Source organism: Dama dama, chromosome 2 (assembly GCF_033118175.1).
Source record: "Dama dama isolate Ldn47 chromosome 2, ASM3311817v1, whole genome shotgun sequence".
NCBI classification, from domain to species: Eukaryota; Metazoa; Chordata; class Mammalia; order Artiodactyla; family Cervidae; genus Dama; species Dama dama.
The window spans coordinates 24,273,578-24,295,075 of record NC_083682.1 but is presented as its reverse complement, the minus strand read 5'-3'; the positions used below and the strand labels follow the sequence as shown (position 1 = coordinate 24,295,075).

At 39.0% G+C, this 21,498-nt stretch overlaps 1 protein-coding gene and 2 pseudogenes across 1 annotated transcript; all 3 read left to right on the top strand.

Annotated features, from left to right (window-relative positions):
• The first annotated feature begins 1,039 nt into the window (after positions 1–1,039).
• Positions 1,040–1,975, top strand: LOC133067127 (olfactory receptor 10G9-like; annotated as a pseudogene).
• Positions 1,976–10,013: 8,038 nt separating this feature from the next.
• Positions 10,014–10,967, top strand: LOC133068257 (olfactory receptor 8B8-like; annotated as a pseudogene).
• Positions 10,968–20,352: 9,385 nt separating this feature from the next.
• On the top strand, positions 20,353–21,288 carry LOC133067116 (olfactory receptor 10G4-like). The gene has a single exon (XM_061158325.1). The coding sequence runs from the start codon at positions 20,353–20,355 to the stop codon at positions 21,286–21,288; it is 936 nt and encodes a 311-aa protein (XP_061014308.1).
• The last annotated feature ends 210 nt before the right edge of the window (positions 21,289–21,498 follow it).

The window sequence follows — 21,498 nt, the reverse complement described above, 5'->3', positions numbered from 1 at the left end:
TAGTCCTGAATATTCATTGGAAGGACTGATACTGAAGCTGAAACTCCAGTATTTTGTCCACCTGATGCGAAGAGCTGACCCATTGGAAAAGACCCTGATCCTGGGAAAGATTGAAGGCAGGAGGAAAAGGTGACAACAGAGGATGAGATGGTTGGATGGCATCACCAACGCAAGGACATGAGTTTGAGCAAGCTCCGGGAGTTGGTGATGGACAAGGAAGTCTGGCATGCTGCAGTCCATGGGTCACAAAGATTCAGACACAACTGAGCAACTTAACTGAACTAGCAATATTTATGATACAACAGTGGAAATTTAAAATTGATTTCTCCTATTTTTTTTTTTTTACATATATTTGTGTGTGTTTCTCTGTGTCTGAGAGTTGTGAGGCGAGCAGAAGTAACGCAGCTTGGATTAGGAGTAGGCCTTCCTACTTGGTAAGATTATCAGGCCACCTGTATACAACCAATTAGCTTTCGCTTAACACTGACTGCTGTTTGCCAATTAGGACCAATCAGCTTTCACTTAATACTGACTGCTGTTTGCCAATTAGGAAATTAGGAACTGGGGCGGAAACCCCCAGAAAAGTCCCGCCCGCGTGAAAGTTTTGACCAATGAAATTGCTCTGCAAACTTGTAACCAATCCACTTAAACCAACTACCAACGGCGTGTGCTCACCCTATAAATTTGTGTAACAGCTTGGGCTCAGGGCTCTCTGACCTGCACCACTGTGTTGGATGCGGCAGAGGGCCCTGGCTCGAGTCAGTAATAAACTTCCCCTTTTTGCCAGTTGCATTGTCTTGGAGGCCTTCTCTCTTCCCGCTCGGGGATTCGGACATCGAGCATAACAAGAGTAAGAGAGATAAGAGAGGAAGAAGATAGAGTCATTCTATCCTTTTTTTCAAAGGTGACTTGTATGACCCTAGAACTATGTAGCATATATGATGCAGTTTTTGTATAAAGAATGGGTTCTCAGTTCTTGATTAAATGCTGGGGGCTCTTGATATTCCCACAGAGAGAAAGAGATTGAAAGCCTGGAGAAATGACAAACGTGAGCCTGGTGACAACGTTCATCCTCACGGGCCTTCCGCACGCACCAGAGCTGGACACGCTCCTCTTTGGAATCTTCCTGGTGATCTATGTCCTCACTGTGGTGGGGAAACTTCTCATCATGCTGGTGATTATCGTGGATCCCCACCTGCACACCCCCATGTACTACTTCCTGAGCAACCTGTCCTTCATTGACATGTGGTACTCCACGGTCAGTACACCCAAAATGCTGATGACCCTTGAGTCCCCAGAAGGCAGTGCTATCTCCTTTCCCAGCTGCATGGCCCAGCTCTACTCCTTCCACTTCCTGGGCAGCACCGAGTGCTTCCTCTACACCGTCATGTCCTATGACCGCTTCCTGGCCATCAGTTACCCCCTCAGGTACGCCAGCATGATGAGTGGGAGGATGTGTGCCATCCTGGCTACAACCACGTGGCTCAGTGGTTCTCTGCACTCTGCTTTCCAGACCACACTGACATTCCATTTGCCCTTCTGTGGACCCAACCAGATCCAGCATTACATCTGTGATGCCCCACCCATCCTCAAATTGGCTTGTGCAGACACGTCCACCGTGGAGATGGTGATCTTTGTCAGCATTGGGGTGGTGGCCTCAGGCTGCTTTCTCCTGATAGTGCTGTCCTACGTATCCATCATCCATTCCATCCTGAAGATCCGCACCTCGGAGGGGTGATGGAGAGCCTTCCAGACCTGTGCCTCCCACTGCACTGTGGTCCTTTGCTTCTTTGGCCCTGGTGTTTTCATTTACCTGAGACCAGGCTCCAAGGGGGTTGTGGACAGGGTTGTGGCTGTTTTCTACACTGTGCTGACGCCCCTTCTCAACCCTGTGGTCTACACCCTGAGGAACAAGGAAGTGAAGAAAGCTCTGTTGAAGTTTAAAGACAAAGTCATGTACTCACAAAGCAAATAAGCTATATTACATAGATATACATATTTTAAAAACTTAGTAATATAATTTAGTCATCAAGAAGAAATGTATTACATTTATAGTTCTCAGTATGAAATTTTGTCTAAACCAGCTACTCAGGAGTATTTGCTTGACTAATTTTTCTGAGGAATTTTAAAGCTATATTAGGTTTTTTAAACATGAGATTTCAGTTTATTGGGCTTCCTTAGTGGCTCAGATGGCAAAGAGCCTGCCTACAATGTAGGAGACCTGGGTTTGATCCCTATATCGGGAAGAACCGCTGGAGAAGAGGATGACTACCCACTCCAGTATTCTTGCCTGGAGGATTCCAGGGACAGAGAAGTCTGTCAGGCTACAGTCTACGGGGTCAAAAAGAGTCAGACACGACAGACCAACTAACGCGTTAACACACTTTCACACTTTCAGTTTATTAATTTAGTGAAACCAAAGCATGTATCATATTACCTTAAACTGCATAGTTCCTTGCAATGTAGTTTGGTTTGACCTTTCTATTGAATCTCATTTAAAAAATTTGTTGGAGTGTAGTTAATTTCTAATAATATGTTAATTTAAGGCATACAGTATAGCAATTCAGTTATACATATACCTATATTCATTCTTTTTTAGATTCTTTTTCTATGTAGGTTATTACAGGATCCTGAGTGGAGTTCCTTGTGCTGTATCATAGGTCCTTGTTCATTATCTATTTTATATATAGTTGTATACAAATGGACTGGTTTCCAGTTGGGAAAGGAGTGTGTCAAGGCTATATATTGTCACTCTGCTTATTTAACTTATATGCGGATTACATCATGCGAAATGCCAGGCTGGATGAAGCACAAACTGGAATCAAGATTGCCGGGAGAAATATCAATAACCTCAGACATGCAGATGACAGCACCCTTATGGCAGAACGCAAATAGAACTGAAGAGCCTCTTGATGGAAGTGAAAGAGGAGGGTGAAAAAGCTGGCTTAAAGCTCAACATTCAAAAAACTAAGATCATGGCATCTGGTCCCATCAGTTCATGGTAAATAGATGGGGAAACAATGGAAACAGTGACAGATTTTATTTTCTTGGGCTCCAAAATCACTGCAGATGGTGACTGCAGCCATGAAATTAAAAGACACTTGCTGCTTGGAAGAAAAGCTATGACCAACCTAGACAGCATATTAAAAAGCAGAGACATTACTTTGCCAACAAAAGTCCATCTAGTCAAAGCGATGGTTCTTCCAATAGTCTTGTATAGATGTGAGAGTTAGACCATAAAGAAAGCTGAGTGCTGAAGAATTGATGCTTTTGAACTGTGGTGTTGGAGAAGACTCTTGAGAGTCCCTTGGACTGCAAGGAGATCAAGCCAGTCCATCCTAAAGGAAATCAGTCCTGAATACTCATTGGAAGGACTGATGCTGAAGTTGAAAGTCCAATACTTTGGCTACCTGATACAAAGAACTGACTCATTGGAAAAGACCCTGATGCTGGGAACGATTGGTGGGAGGAGAAGGGCCCGCCAGAGAGTGAGATGGTTAGATAGCACCACTGACCTGATGGGCATGAGTTTTAGTAGGCTCTGGGTGTTGGTGAAGGACAGGTAAGCCTGGTATGCTGCAGTCCATGGGGTTGCAAAGAGTCTGACATGGTTGAGCGACTGAACTGAACTGATATGAATGTTAGTCCTAGGCTACTAACTATTATCTCTCACTCCACCTTGTTTCCCGTTTGGAAACTATAAGCTTGTTTTTGGAATCTGTGAGTCTATTTCTATTTTGTAAATAAATTCATTTATATCATTATTTTATATAAAATACCACTTCCTCTATCCATGCCTCTGTGGACATTTAGGTTGGTTCTATGTCTTGGCTATTCTAAAATAGTGTTGCTAGGAACATTGTAGTGCCTGTATCTTTTCAAATTATGGTGTTTCTCTGGATATATGCACAGGAGTGGGATTACTAGATCATGTGATATTTCTATTTTTACTATTTTAAGGAGTTCCATACTGTTCTCCATAGAGATTGCGACAATTTACATTCTCACCAATAGTGTACAAGGTTTCTCTATTCTCCACACCCTCTCCAGCATTTATTGTTTGTAGATTTTTTGAGGATGGCTGTTCTGACCAGAGTGAGGTGATACTTCATTGTAGTTTCCATTTGTGATTCTCTAATTATTAATGATGTTGAGCATCTTTTTATGTGCTTTTGGCACTCTGGATGCCTTCCTTTGGACTTCCCAAGTGGCTAAGTGGTAAAGAATCTGCATGCCAATGCAGGAGATGCAGGAGATGTGAGTTCAGTCCCTGGGTGTGGAAGATCCCTTGGAGGATAAAGTGGTGACTGTCTCCAGTATTCTTGCCTGGATAATCCCATGGGCAGAAGAGCCTGGCAGGCTACAGTTCATGAGGCTGCAAAGAGTTGGATGCAACTGAGTGACTGAGCATGCAGTCAGCATGCAGGCCTTCCTTTGAGAAATGTGTATTTAGATCTTTTGCCCATTTTTTGATTGGGTTGCTGTTGTTTTTTTGACATAGAGTTGCTCGTATATTTTAGATATGAATCCTTTGACAATCGCTTCATTGGCAAGTATTTTCTCCCATTCCATGGGTTGTCTTTTTGTTTTGTTTATAGTTTTCTCTGCTATGCAAATGCTTTTAAGTTAAATTAGGTCCTATTTGTTTATTTTTGCTTTATTTTCATTATTCTAGTAGGTGAATAGGAAAGCTACTTCTGCGATTTATGCCTGAGTGTTCTGCCTATATTTTCTTCTAAGAGTTTTGTAGTGTCCAGCCTTATATTTGGGTCTCTGAATAATTTTGACTTTATTTTTGTGTTAGAGAGTGTTCTAAACTAATTCTTTTACATGTAGCTTTCCAGTATTCCCAGAAGCACTTATGAAGAGACTTCTTTACTGTATATTCTTGCCTCCTTTGTCATAGATTACTTGGCCATACAAGTGTGGATTTTTTTTCTGGGCTTTCTATCTGGTTCCATTGGTCTGAATTTCAGTTTTTGTGTAGTGCTGTACTGTTTTGTGTAGCTTTGTATTAGAGTCTGAAGTCAGGGAGCCTGATACCTCCATCTTCATTTAGCTTTGTCAGGATTGGTTTGGTTCTTCAGAGTCTTTTCTGTTTCCTTATAATTAAAATTTTTTTTTTACTCTAGTTTTGTGAAAAATGTCATTGGTCATTTGATAAGGATTTCTAAGAATTGTAGATTGCCTTTTGATATATAACATTAGTAGTGGTTATACAAAATATTTCAATATTTGTATATATTGCAAAATACCATAGTAAGTCTAGTTAACATTTGTCAAAATTCATAGTGACAAATTTTTTTCTTTTGTGAGAACTTTTAAGATCTGTTCTTTTTTTTTTTTTAAGACCTGTTCTTTAGCAACTTTTAACTATATAATAGAATGTTATTAAATATGATCACCATGTTGTTTGTGCTGTCCCATGACTTATTTATTTAATAACTGGAAGTTTTCACATTTTGACCCCCTTCATTCATTTTGCTCACTCTGCATCCCCTGCCACTAACACACTAGCAATTACTATTCTGTTTTTTATATCTATAAACTGGATTATTTGTTGTTGTTGATTTCACATATATGTGTGATCATAAGATATTTATCCTTGACTTAGTTTACTTAGCTTAATGTCCTCAAGGTCTGTTCATGTTGTCACAAATAGCAGGATTGCCTTCTTTCTCATTGCTAACTTATATTAAATATCCAATTATATATGTGTGTGTGTGTGTGTGTATACCACAGTCAAGAATGAAAAATAAGGTGTTTCCTACAGTATCAACATAAGAATTGTACTCTGCACATTTTTCCTAGCCTTCCTCAAATGGATCTGTGTTCTTTTCGTGGAGTAACTAGTGAAGGAAAATACCACACATTTTAAATTTCTTAAATTTTGGCTTTGCTAGCTGATAAATGGAGCGCTGAACCAAGTCCACCTTGGAAAAATACTTTACTCTGCAATTAATTCCTAGTTCATGAATGTGGAGTAGGAACTGATATCTCAGCATCTGAGAGAGTCTTCCTGTTGACTTTCTGACCCTGGAGTAAGTAGGAGTTGTTCTAGGCCATGTGCTAGCCCTGGGTCTTCCCACTTCTAGGAATAGTCATAAAAACTTTTGGTTTTTGAGGAGACTCACAGAGATTAATACTACTATCAAAAATTAGAAAGATTCAGGATGAAAATTTTGGTTACATTCCTATTTAACTCTACAGGTGCATAATGATACAGAATCATAGATTCAATGGTGTAGTGACTAAAGTCACAGCTCCTGATCTAGATGTGGTCTGATTAGTGTCTGTTAGGACAGCCATTAGCAAGGTGATCTCCAGCTGTTAATCACTTCTAATTTGTGAAAATTTCCAAAACGAAATCTCAAGCATAAAAATTTTTCATATACATAATAGTTACATGCATAACACATATGTCATAATGCTAAGATGAGATATGTGTGAACATGATCCAGTTTGGAAACAAAATGTTACCTGAATCCCTGGATCGTCCTTTGTGGTTTTCTCCCATAGCAATCTCTTCTCTCAGTATGAGAAATAATAACTACCCTGACATTTCTGTTAGCACTCCCATTGATTTTCTTTTAGCAATAAGTTTACCAAGTATGTTTCATTCTTGTCTTGAACTCATATAAATGGAACCACACAGCAGCATTTTAATCTAAAAATTATGTTTAAAACATTTGACTTTGGTGTCTGTAGTTACTTAAAATTTTAAAAAATTCTGTAGTATCTCTTTTATGAATAAAACTTTTTTCTCTGCTTTTCTCTATTTCCTTTCTCTTTTTTTCACACTGAACAACAATGTGAAAACATCAGGTAATAGCTTCTGAATAATAGTTCTTTTGCCTAAAGAAGTTCTCTTGATAATTTTTGCAAGGCAGGTCTGTTGGTAACAAATTGTCTCAAATTGTTTGTCTTAGAAAGTCATTACTTTACTTTCAAGTTGAAGGATAATAGTATTGGATTTAGAAGTCCAAGGTGAAATTTTTTTCAACACTTTAAACATTTCACTCCACTCTTTTCTTGATTGCATGGTTTCTAATCATATTTCCTCTGAAATTCAGAGTGGTTTATGCATTTTGAATACTAGGTCCTTATCAAATAGATATTTTGAGCTTATTTCTCTCATTCTATGTGCTGTTTTTCACCTTCTTCATGATGTCTTTTGGAGGATGTCTTATTTTGAGCGTGTGGAAAGTTGAGGAGCCTGACACTTTCTGACTAATAAGGAAATCCTCTCTATTAAGTATAGCATCTTACTTGACTTAAAAAGAATTTTTTTTAATCTGAAACTTAATAATAAATTCGATAGTTATATTTCTATTACAGTGTTGCAGTGTACTTTTATTACAAAGTTTCAGTTGCCCGTTGGGTAACTGAAGATCAGCTACTAGTATACATAGATCCCCTCCTTCTTTTTTTTTTTTTTTTGATCCCCTCCTTCTTGAGCCTCCATCCCACCAGACCCCCGTACCACCCCTCTAGGTCATCACAGAGCACCGAGTTGAGCTCCCTGTGTTACTACAGGTTCCCACTAACTGTTTCATACATGGCAATGCCAATGCTTCTTTCTTGATTCTTCCCACCCTCCCCTTCCCCCACTGTGTCTACATGTCCATTCTCTATGTCTGAGTCTCTGCTCCTGCCCTGAAAATAGTCACATCTGCACCATCTTTCTAGACTTCATGTGTTAGTCACTCAGGCGTGTCCAACTCTTTACAACACTATGGACTATATGTATGTGTTAATATATAATATTTGTATTTCTCTTTCTAGCTTACTTCACTGTGAATGACAGCCTCTATGTCCATCCACATCACTACAAATGACCCATTTTTTCTCCTTTGCATGGCTGAATAATATTCTGTTGTATATATGTATTACGTCTTCTTCATCCATTCATCTGTCAATGGACAGTTAGGTTGCTTCTGTGTCCTGGCCCTTGTAAATAGTACTACAATGGACTTTGGGGTACATGCATTTTTTTGAATTATGGTTTTCTCAGTATATATGCCCAGTAATGGAATTTTTGGGTCATGTGTGTGTGTGTGTGTGTGTGTGTACTAAGTCGATTCAGTTATGTCTGACTCTTTGTGATCCATGGACCGTAGCCTGCCAGACTCCTCTGTCCATGGGATTCTCCAGACAAGAACACTGGAGTGGGTTGCCAAGCCTTCCTCTGAGGATCTTCCTACCCAGGGATCGAACCTATGCTTCTTATGTCTCCTGCATTGGCAGTTTCTTTACCACTAGTGCCATCTGGGAAGCAATGGTAGCCTTATTTTTAGTTTTTAAAGCAACCTCCATACTGTTCTCCATAGTGACTAATCAGTTTTCAGGATAGATCATATCTTGGGTCACAAGTGCAGAAGAGGTGCTATTATTATCATCAGCATTTTAGAAATAATGAATCTGAGGCATGAATGTCCAAGTCAGTAAGCATGCGGGTAGGAGTCAAATTCATATCCTCTAACTGCATAGCCCAAACTCTTTTCTCTGATGAGAAGGAATTGGTAACCTCAGTTAATGAAATAATACATTTAAGGACTCACCTGGATCCTCAGGTATAAATTTCCAGGAGATGTTTAAACATTAAAACTTTAGAAAGGAAAAGGGCGTTAGATTTTTTTGAGATAACAATGAGTTATTAGAAGTGAAATGAGTCATTAGAGTCTTAGCAAAATTTCAGGGGAGGATATGAAGAAACCTGCAGTCATACTCTGGAAAATTTCAGTGTAGGATATGGAGAGACAAAGAACCTGTACAATGCATTTTTCTTAAAAAATGAAGATGATAGGAAGATGCGAGTTTATTTTTGCCTCTACCTTGGGGATGTACAATCCCTGTAGTGACATGTAAACTGGATTGAAATATTGAATCCCTAAGCACCTAAATAGAGAACATGGTCCAGAGTGTAAGCCCACTTCCTTTATTTCTTTTTTTATACATAGAATCTATTCCCTGGGGGAAAGACTGAGCAACCTTCTACTCTGTTGATAATTACGTGAACCATATCATTAAACTCACATTCAAACTTCCGAGTCTTATCAAGTGGAAAACCTGATCACAATGCTCTTTATTTTCCTCTGCTGCTTGAGAAGACTCAAAGTCATAATCTGAATATAATATTTGTAGGTCATAAAGATTTCCAGGTCATGTCTGAAATTAAGTCTGGGCTGCATCCTTTTAGAATCAAAGGAACCAAAGCCTCAAACCATAAACTGCCTTTATGGGACCAGAGAGATAAATACCAAGGGAGAACTCTAAGGTTTCTGGCTGAAGGATGGTGAGTTTCAGAATTCTGTTAATATTAATTTTCTTCTTATTTTGAGAAAGAAGTTCAGGGATATAATATCTACCACTCCCCCAGACATTCATTTAGTGCATTCCTGAGATTCAAGTGAAACTCGTAGGAGAATGTATTCAAGGGGGATCAGAGAGTGTTCAGAGATTAAGCTCAGAAAGTGAAATATCTCAGTCAGTAAGTTCCCTCTCCATGGACAGACTCTCACTCTTCTACTTGGGGCAGTAACTTAACCTCTCCTAGCCTTTGGTCCATTTGTTTTTGGTTAGAGACAATCTTCTTGGTTCCTACTCACACCAGATCTAATCTGCTTTAGAGGCCAGCACCATTGAGCTAGGGTCTCTGTCTCTAGTGATACTGATCAGGGGAAGACTCAAGTGAATAAATAAATAAGAAGGAAGATTCTGTCCTGCTCCATCCCACCCTCCTCCCTTGATTTTTCCAGCAGTCACTTTTGCATATGGCAGCACTGCCTTCCCTCTGTAGGCAAGTTTGTGATACTCTTTGCTTTCATTAGCTTAACAAGACTCCAGTAATGGAAAGTCCATGTCACTCACTATCGTGATAAAAGGGTCCAGTTTGGGCCAGTCTCATATGCTCAGTATATACACTCTTTTGTAGGATGAGACATTGTCAGAAGAGCTGAGTTGTTCTCTAATGGAACTCTTTCTACTGTTTCCACAGATTTCCTTAGAGAAGAATGGCTCCTGGAATTGGTTCTTTTGTGACTGAATTCATTCTGGTGGGATTAACAGATTGACCAGATCTCCAACTTCCCTTGTTTTTTCTTTTTATAGGAATGTATATGGTCACTATGATGGGAAATTTGGGTTTGATCACTCTAATTGGGTTCAATTCATACCTACACACCCTGATATACTTTTTCCTCTTTAGTTTGTCTTTGATAGACATCTGTTATTCTTCTGTATTTACACCCAACATGCTGATTAACTTTATATCAAAGAAAAGTATTATTTCTTACGTGTGATGCATGACCCAACTGTACTTTCTCTCTCTCTCTCTTTTATTTCAGAATGCTATGTGCTGACATCAATGGCCTATGACCGCTATGTGGCCATCTGTAGCCCACTCTTGTATCATGCTGCCATGTCCCCTAAAGTGTGTTCCAGCCTTATGCTTGCTTCCTACTTGATGGCCTTTTCTGGTGCCATGGCTCACACTGGATACATGCTGAGACTGACCTTCTGTGATGCAAACACTATCAACCATTATTTCTGTGACATCCTCCCTCTGCTCCAGCTCTCCTGCACAAGTACCTACATCAATGAATTGGAAGTGTTCATTGTGGTGGGCATCAACGTCACTGTGCCCAGTTTCACCATCTTTGTTTCTTATGGTCTCATCCTCTCCTGCATCCTCCACATCAAGTCCATGGAGGGCAGGCCCAGAACCTTCAGCACCTGCAGTTCCCACATCACTTCTGTTTCTCTGTTCTTTGGATCTTATGTATCTAAAACCATCTTCTACAGGATCTATGGATGAGGGGAAAATCTCTTCTGTCTTTTATACCAATGTAGTTCCCACGATGAACTCCTTAATTTTTAGTTTGAGAAACAAAGATGTTAAAATTGCTTTGAGCAAAACCCTGAGCAGAAGAAAGTATTGCTTAGCATCAGGGTCTCCGTGCAGGTAGCTATAGGACAGGAGTGTCTGTGTTTATTTACAATAGTTTTATTGGCATCCTTCTTATCCTGTTTCTTTCTCACCATGGGGAAGAAAATTGGAGTCATCTGTCAAGTTGTATTCAGTTTTAAATGTAGGTCTTCTTTCTTTCTTCATCACTTTCAGAATTTACTGTTCTTTTTCTATTTCCTGCTTAAGAATAGCATTAAGAAACACATTCATCTCCATTTGTTTTTCATTGTCATTATGGGCTTTGTTTTTGTCCCTTAGAAAAAGATAAATGGTTCTGCTAATGATTAAAAAAGTAACATTGCTGTATCTTTAAAGTCTTTTTAAAGCATTTATTTTTAGTTATCAATAAAATTAAAATTAATGCTATCTGCTTAGAGGCATTAGGGAATTTCTTAAATGCCACTCCTGCCAGTAGAAGTAGGAATTGGATAATCTGTCTTATCCTTTTCTGTTGCCCTTTGGTGGTCAGGAGTATGATTCCTCCAAATGCCAGTGTTTCCCAATTACCTGTGTGTGTGCTCAGTCACTCCATCACGTCCAACTCTGTGACCCCTTGGAGTGTAGCTGGCCAGGCTCCTCTGTCCTTGGAATTTTCCAGGCAAGAATACTGGAGTGGATTGCCATTTCCTTCTCCAGGGGATCTTCCCAACCCTGAGGCTGAACTGTGAAACCAGCGTCTCCTGCACTGGCAGGCGGATTCTTTACCACTGAGCCTCCAGGGAAGCCCCAGAGCAGACTATTAGTCTTTTGATTTCAAGTCTACCACTCTTTGTAGTGTTCTTTATGTCTCATGACTCATGCTCAGTCATGTCTGACTCTTTGGGACCCCATGGACTGTGGCCCGCCAGTCTCCTCTGTCCACGGGATTGTCCATGCAAGAGTACTGGTGTGGGTTGCCATTTCTTCCTCCAGAGATCTTTCCAGAGATTGAACCCTTGCCTCCTTTGTCTCTTACATGGCAGGATGATTCTTTACCCGCTGAGCCACTACTTCATTTTTATTTTAGTAAAGGCAAAATATAAGAAAAGATTTGTTTTGAAAGCAGGTTTTTTTCTACAAAAAAAAAAAAAAAAGAATGTGAAATGAAGCATTTTCAGAATCTTATAATTCAGAGAACAGGGCATGGAAGGAAAATAATTCTTGGAATGTGTCATTAGTCCACAATTCAAAGAGACACAGGACAATAAATGAGGTCCTCAGTAGGGGATGGTCAATGAGATTTAAAAACCATGCTTCATTGTGAATTTTTACTCTGATGGTAGAGTACTGTAATTATCCTCATTTTCCATAAAGCTGTGTTTTCCATAAAGCTGTGTCTAAAACTCATAATACAGAATGATCACATTAATAGTGGTTTTGGGGCTGAATATCAGTGGTTGTGGCCACATTTGTGGGGAACTAGGTGAGGAGAGGCCAGAATTTTTTGTCTTATTTTTTATTTATTTTTACTTGCTCTGTTTATTCTTATTATTTACTTGTTTCTTTTTGTTAACTGCTTTGTAATGAAGTATAGTTAGTTTACAATATTTTGGTAGTTTCAGGTGTACAAAATGTGATTTAGTTACATATATACATATATGTGTACTCATATATATGCATGTATATATTTTAAAATTCTTTTCCATTATAGGTTATTATAAGATATTGAATATAGTTCCTCTGCTATAAAATAGGCCCTTGTGACTTATCTATTTTATATACAGCAGGGTTTTTATGTTAACCACAAACTTCTAATTTATCCTGAAGTTTCTTTTATTTCATTTTATTCTTGAAGCACTAAATAAATAGTTCAGATAATCTCAATGGGGTACTGATATGGAAGGGAAAACACACCTTCCTATTTTCATATGGAGAGACTTTCTTGGCATAATATATTATAAGAGTCACCTGGCCTGTCACATGAACACAGAATTGTGGAATGACTGGCTTTTATCCCTCTAGTGAACGACATGCTGATACTGTGCTAACACACAGGTGGTAACTTTGTACTTTGCTCTCTTCCTTACTCAGACAGTGCAGTGTTTTGCGCATATGCTTCAGTCATGTCCGACTCTTTGCGACCCTATGGACTGTAGCCCACCAGGCTCTTCTGTCTGTACAATTCTCCAGGCAAGAATACTGGAATGGGTTTCCATTCCTCTGCCAAGGGATCTTCCCGGCCTAGGGACTGAACCCGTGTCTCCTGCATCTCCTGCACAGAGGGGAATTCTTTACCGCTAAGCCACTGGGGAAGCCCAATCCAGACAGTGAATCTAGGTAACTCCATGGGCTGCCTCTGCGTTTGACTATCTCCAGAAGGAAAAATTAATAGTAAATGACTGTAACCTAATTTAGCGAGCTCAAACATTTTGTGTGTTGCAGAAATAATGGTTTGATTCACCTTTTTGGCAACACTGGTGTGTTGAATTTCCTGATAACAAAGTGTTGAAGAAGAGAGTGTCATGAATATTAGCTGTTACCTCTTAACCATTTGGAAAATTAGTATCCAACCTTCTCCAAGTGTTTTCTGCATTGTTTCAGAGTATACTTATTTTTGTGTTTTAATTTTCTCCCCTCCATTCACTCCATTGTTATGTATGACAGGTTCAAGATAACTTTATTATTTTCCCCATGTGTCATCTTGTGTGATGTATGGACAAAATGCATCTATACATTTTTTGAGACTCCAGATTTGATCTGTATGAAATAAACCGTGATATATAAGCATGTCATTTTCTCTGAAAGGAGTGACATGAGGAATTAACTTGCATTGTTTTAGGTGTTGTATTGCATGTGTATAAATCCAAGGGGTAGGGTGTTTACAACTTGTATGTGATCTTTGTGGTGAACTCTCATGGATTGTTATTGATGTATATGCTTATTCATATATTTTGGCTGTGTATCTTCTATACTCTCTCTGTATGTGGTACTGCTTTCTGCTATAGAAGCCAAAATAGCAGATAGTTTCCCATCCACGTAGCTCAGCTGGTAAAGAATCCGCCTGCAGTGCAAGAGACCCTGGTTCAATTCCTGGGTTGGGAAGATCCCTTGTAGAAGGGAACGGCTCCCCACTCCCGTATTCTTGGGCTTCCCTGGTTGCTCAGCTGGCAAAGAATCTGCCTGCAATGTGGGAGACCTGGATTTGATCCCTGGGTTGGGAAGATCCCCTGGAGAATGGACTGGCTACACTCTCAAGTGTTCTGGCCTGGAGAATTCCATGGGCTGTATAGTCCATAGGGTAGCAAAGAGTTGGATATGACTGAAAGACTTTCACTTTCACAGCAAATATAGAACATGGGTATGGGATCTAGCCTTGAACAGCAGAATTTATCAACCTTGACTTTGGATCAGAGCAAACAGCCATAACAAGCACATGTAAGGGAGGACGAATTTGGAGGACGCAGTGACAGCACTGGCAACATCTGGTTTTGAAAGGCAGGACTGACTTCATGCCAACCATGCTTTAGGAGGTTTACGTTGTGGTGACCTTCTGCGGGGCTGAACTGTGTGGAGGTAGCAGTGGACCCTCACCGGATATTCACTGGCATGACTTTGCAATAATTCTGCCTGTTTCCTATTCCTTTTACAAGTTTGGTTCTTTGGCTTTTCTGGGTTGTTACGTGTGCATGTGTATGAGAGACAGTATAATGGTATGCTTTAGCTGACCCATTAAATTTTGTTTACCCTTCTTTCTTTCACTTAAAAATGATATTATGGGCCACTCTGAAATCAGTAGATCAATATCTAATTCTTATATTTTCTGGTTTCTTTATGCATATGATAATGTACATAATTTAAATGTAATTACATTATATCATATATGCTATATTATTATTTTTGCATTTAAAATTTTTTTTAGTTTTCCTTCACTCCCACCCCTCAACCCCAGATTAGTTCAATAATTATGTTCTTCTCCTTTATCAATACTTTTATAATATATAAACTGTCATTGTTTTCATTACAAAAATGGCACAATGTTATCTACACTCTGTGCATCATATACGTTCCCATGAAAATATCTCATGAAAACCCTACAAAGTTAACTGCTGTTCTTACAATCTTTTAAATAGCTGCTTGATATTTTATAACGTAGCATATTTTATTCACCCATTCCTCCTTAGGGATATTCTGTTGGCTTTCAGTTGTCATGCCACCATAAACCGTGTGTCAACAATAGAATCTAATTATTGTTAATTATCAACTTGGAAATAATCATCTTTAGGTAAATCTATAGAAAAAGTCACTCTAAAATTCTAAATAATAAAAAAATCTTTGGAAATGTAGATATTTTAAGCCACTTGAAGAAGATGGTAGAAGAGAGTGACAGTGAGATGAGGAGTGGCAGCAGGTGATGAGAGTTATGGATTCTGGACCATTTTAAGTTGAGAGAAAGCAGTTACAAGTCTACCTGCATCCCCTTTGAGGGGATGGGGTGATTGGATCCTTCTTTCTTCTTAGGTATAAATATTAGGTTCTGAAAGACATGAACTCTTCTCAAGATGATTCAAGTAACCAGCACATAGGAGAAATATGCATGATTATTAAAAACCTTTTATTAAACTTTCTGTTGTTTTTCTGCCCATCAAGGGAACCTGAAGACCCAAGAGTAATCCTATCCCCTGAGACACTAAATCAAGACAATCTCCTACCCATCCAGCTGTGTTAGTTCCCATTCTCTGCATTTAAACTAGTGGGGTTCTTGCACAGAAATCAGCCACTCTTTCTCACTGAGCAATCATGGGAGTATCTGTTCCTTTAGTTGTAACCTGCAAACAAGTATCTCGACATAGTATGTAGGAAGTAAGATTTTGGTGTAAACAACAGCAACCGAAAGCACAGATGAGTTTTATACTGAAATGAATCACATACTAGAAGGTGAGTTCCTAGAAAGGTATACGTCTCTTATTTCCCCTTGTTTCCCTTCTTAAACTTATTCAGACTTAAGTTACTTGGGGATTGTTAGACTTCCATCTAAATGTAGTCATCAGGTCTCTCTCGTATATGCATACACACACACACGCACATATGGTGTTGAAACTTGAATAAAACAAGTTTGAACACTCATCCATTTACAGATTTTTTCAATAAATATATTGGAAAGTTTTTGGAGATTGCAACAATTTGAAAAAAATCACCTAGAAATCATAGCCTAGAAATATGAAAAAAATTAAGAAACCGTTAGGTATGTCATGAATACATAAAACATATGTAGATACTAGTAAATCCTTAAAGAGGCAAAGATGAGTGACATTTAACATAAAACTAATATTGTGTTAGCTTTTGTACCATTTTATAACTTTACTTTCAAAGACTTACATTCCCATACAGAATGCCTCTCTTCATCATAATGAAAGAAACTACATTAGCCTATCATCACAAATACGTAGTTTTTTTTGTAAAGTAACAATGTTGTTAATATTGTATAATGAATATAGCTGTAGTACTGTATCCCATAAGAGTTTTCATCACAAATACGTAGTTTTTTTTTGTAAAGTAACAATGTTGTTACTATTGTATAATGAATATAGCTGTAATACTGTATCCCATAAGAGTTTTCTAACATTTCATTCATTAGTGTATGGACTAGGCTACCTTGAAGCAATCATTTAGCTACATCATCATTATCAATGCATGAATTTTTATAGCTTTAAATAAATGTGAATTTCTTTTTCACTTATCTTTTCATTTTGATGTCTAATATTAGTGATATGAGTAACACCTACAGCGTCTTCCATCCTAAAAGACAACATTAATATAGTGCTAAAACAGGTGATTCCTTTTGTAAACAGTTGACATAAACTTGCAATATCCATAAATACAGTACAGTAAATGTATTTTCTTATAATTTTCTTTATAACATTCCCTTTTCTTTAGTTTATTATACAAATATAGTATATGGTACATGTAACATACAAAATATTTGTTAATTGATTGCTCTGCTATCAGTAAGGGAAGGTCAGTAGTAGATTATTGGTCATTAAGTTTCTGGGAAGTCAAAGTTTTATATGGATTTTTGACTGTGCAGGGGCTGGGTGAGAAGTTGGTGCTACCAAGCCCTGCATTGTTCACAACATAAATACACAGGTGTATGTATGAAATAGTAATAAGGACCTATGAATAGGGACTAAGTTGCTATTGCATGAACAGACAAGTCAAACACATACCTCTCAATGATATTCCTGCCTTAGGTCTCAGGCTACCTTGCAATTCACCTGATGAAAATTTTCATACGTTATCTAACCTGATTGTGATTTATCCTGGTGATGGGATCCCACTTGTACAGTAGAAACTTTAGAGATACATTTGTTCCATTTTTTGAGTTCTGATATCTATCTATATATATATAGGGTAACTCTGACTCTGTTATTTATTCTCTTATATGAAAAATATAGCTTTAATGTAGCTTAAATCACATTGTCTGCAGATCAGATCCATTTTGCATAGGCTTTGCTAAGAGTTGATGGCCTCATTTCTCCCATGTTGGTGAGTCTTCCTTCAAAAAATAATTCATAATAACCCTGACATCAACAGTATTGCATTAAATTACAAACATCATTTCTGCCTCACTTTCCATTGTACACAATTCCAGCTTTTCTTGACTTCAAGCTGGCATAGGCTCTTTTCTCTTATGTTGGTCTCTCTTTCTTGTCACAGGTTCAGTTCAGTTCAGTTCAGTTCAGTTGCTCAGTCGTGTCCGACTCTTTGTGACCCCATGAATCGCAGCACGCCAGGCCTCCCTGTCCATCACCAACTCCTGGAGTTTACTCACAGGTAGTAGGTTTTAAATAAGAATCAAATACTTAATGGAATTGTCTTCTCTTCTGGGAGTATCACCTGGATTTATGACAAGTGGAAGATGGGGGGAAGGATATCATCTCTAACAAAGCCAACACTAAAAAATACTTACATATTTAAGATATCAATATGTATCAGTATATTAGAAACTGGGTAGTCCCTACCCAGGGACTGTGGTTGGGAGAACACATATGAAGTTTATGTTCTCAGAGCCTCATGAAAGACTGTCTAAGAGAAGACAAGCATGAGGACAGCAGTGTCATGAGGGTTGCCATTTTCTGGATCAAATGGGAGGTGGTAGGGATTCTGGATGAAGTTTAGATTCTTAACCTGAGAGTATTTCCTACATATCCAGGCGTGGTGTTAATGAGACACCAGTACCAATCAATACCAGGGATGAAATCTTCATCTAGTTGTGGCTTTGAAACTGAAGTCTCTACAGAATGTGAGAATTTATTTATTCTCTTTCTCTATATATAGACACAGATGTAAAGTGAAAATGAAAGTATTAGTTGCTCAGTTGTGTTTGACCCTTTGCAATCCCATGGACTATAGCCGCCAGGCTCCTCTGTCCACGGAATTCTCCAGGCAAGAATACCAGAGTGGGTAGCCATTCCCTTCTCCAGGCGACCTCCGACCCCAAGGTCAAACCCAAGTGTCCCACACTGCAGGCAGATTCTTTACTGTTCAGCCTTTCTTGGTGGCTCAGATGATAAAGAATCTGTCTGCAATGCAGGAGACCCAAGTTCCATCACTGGGTCAGGAAGATCCCCTGGAGAATGGAATGACTACCCACTCCAGTATTCTTGCCTGGAAAATCCCATGGACAGAGAAGCCTGATGAGCTACATATACATATATATGCACATACACGTGTAATGTACATATATAATAAGTATATATGGTAATTCTGTAATACAAGGTACAATGTTATGTGATTCATTATCATTTATTGAGCAGTTATGTGTCAGGCACTGTACTAAGTACTTACATGTATTATCTTGCTTAATACTTATAAATTCTCCATGAAGTAGGTGATGTTTTACTACCAAGTTACATATGAGGACTCCAGAGAATGATTAAGGTGTACTTTAGACTTTGAAATGCTCATTGCTATTAAAGTAAATTTTTGGCTCTTTAGGCTTTCCTTTAAGTTATTCCATGAACTCTGGAAAGAAAATATAATTTCAAATAGGCACCAAGATTCCCACCCCTGCTGTAAATATTGTCTGTTAAATTGCCTCCCATTGATGTCAGTGGGACTTGTAAATATGATGGACTCTCTCTCTTTCTTTTTAAAATTTTATTGAAGTGGAGTTCATTTACAATGTTGTATCAATTTCTTCTGTACAGCAACGTGACTCAATTTTACATACACATATTTTTTTCATATTGTTTATCACACAATGTTGTATATAGCCCCTTGTAATATAGTGTGGCTGTGCATGCATCCTAGTAGAACTTTGTTATTTACCCATCATATATATACTAGTTTGCATCTGCTAATCACAAGGTCTGAATCCTTTCCTTCTCAATACACCATGACTCTCTTGATTATATTATGTTACATGACACCTTGTCACAGTAAACTCGGGAGAGATTCTCCAACTGACATGGAAGCAGTAAGCTGCCATATAATCAGATGGTTAGGTGGTTAGGACTTAATTGAGACCTCTGGAAGCTGAGAGCTATGCTTCCTATTACTAGCCAGCAATAAAACAGGCACCTCAGTCCTAAACCCACAAGAAACTGAATACCAACAAGCTCAATAAGCTTGGAAGAGGGTCCCAAACCTCAGATGAAATTACAGACTCAGCTGATACCTTGATTTCAATGTGGAAAGACCTTGAGAAGGGAACCCTGCTGACCTTATTCAAAAAACTGTAATACAGTAAATTTGAATTGTTTTATGCTACTAAATTTGTGATATTCACTGGAAGGAATGATGCTGAAGCTGTAGCTCCAATATTTGGCCACCTGATGTGAAGAACTAACTCATTGGAAGAGACCCAGATGCTGAGAAAGATTGAGGGCAGGAGGAGAAGGGAATGACAGAGGATGAGATGGTTGGATGGCATCATCAACTCAATGGACATGGGTTTGAGCAAGCTCTGGGGGATAGTGAAGGACCAGGAAGTTTGGCGTGCTGCAGTTCATGGGATCACAAAGAGTCAGACATGACTTAGTGACTGAACAACAGCAATGATGCACCAATAGATAAATGCAATGGATTTCTTTCACTTCCTTCTGCATATATATACTGTGTGTACCTCTATTTGTGTGTGTGTGTGTGTGTGTGTGTGTGTGAGAGAGAGAGAGAGAGAGAGAGAGAGAGAGAGAGAGAAAGAGAGAGAGAGAAAGAGACAAAGGATATAATGAAATTATTCCATGCAGAAACAATCACAACATTGTAAAATAATTATCTCCAATTAAAAATATAATTTAAAAACAAAAACAAAGAAGCTTTGTAATAAGCAAAGTGGAATATAATTTTAAAATTATTAACCATGTATGATGCATTTTCTATATAGAGAATAAGTTTTCATTTCTCAGTTAAATACTGGGTGTTCTTGATATTCCCCTAGAGAGAGAGATCAAAAGCCTGGAGAGATGACAAATGCGAGCCTGGTGACAACATTCATCCTCTCGGGTCTTCCCCACATGCCAGAGCTAGACACATTCCTCTTTGGAAGCTTCCTGGTGATCTATGTCCTCACTGTGGTGGGGAACCTACTCATCATGCTGGTGATTATCATGGATCCCCACCTGCACACCCCCATGTACTACTTCCTGAGCAACCTGTCCTTCATTGACATGTGGTACTGCACGGTCACTGTGCCCAAAATGCTGATGACCCTGGTGTCCTCAGAAGGCAGTGCTATCTCCTTTCCCAGCTGTGTGGCCCAGCTCTACTCCTTCCACTTCCTGGGCAGCACCGAGTGCTTCCTCTACACCGTCATGTCCTATGACCGCTACCTGGCCATCAGTTACCCCCTCAGGTATGCCAGCATGATGAGTGGGAGGACGTGTGCCATCCTGGCCACAACCACATGGCTCAGTGGCTCTCTGCACTCTGCTTTCCAGACCACACTGACATTCCATTTGCCCTTCTGTGGACCCAACCAGATCCAGCATTACATCTGTGATGCACCGCCCATCCTCAAACTGGCTTGTGCAGACACCTTCACCGTGGAGATGGTGATCTTTGTCAACATTGGGGTGGTGGCCTCAGGCTGCTTTCTCCTGATAATGCTGTCCTACGTGTCCATCGTCCATTCCATCCTGAAGATCCGCACCTCAGAGGGGCGATGGAGAGCCTTCCAGACTTGTTCCTCCCACTGCACTGTGGTTCTTTGTTTCTTTGTTCCTTGTGTTTTCATTTACCTGAGACCAGGCTCCAAGGAGACTATGGACAGGGTTGTGGCTGTTTTCTACACTGTGCTGACACCCCTTCTGAACCCTTTGGTCTACACCCTGAGGAACAAGGAAGTGAAGAAAGCTCTGTTGAAGCTGAAAGACAAAGTAGTGCATTTTCAGAGCAAATAATTTCTGCTATGTAGGCTTACTCATTTAACAAATATAGTAATAGAGTAGTATAATGAAACATAGAAATATAGTATAGTACAATATATAAATTTGTTAGTGTGAAATGTTTTATGTATATAATTCTCAGTGTTAAACTTTATCCAGACTTCTTAGTCAGGAATGTTTGTTTCAAGGATTTTTTTTGACTTTAAAAAATTGCAAATTTTTTAT

Coding starts and splice junctions, on each gene's coding strand:
- LOC133067116 (XM_061158325.1), top strand. CDS start 20,353: ATGACAAATGCGAGCCTGGTGACAACATTCATCCTCTCGGGTCTTCCC.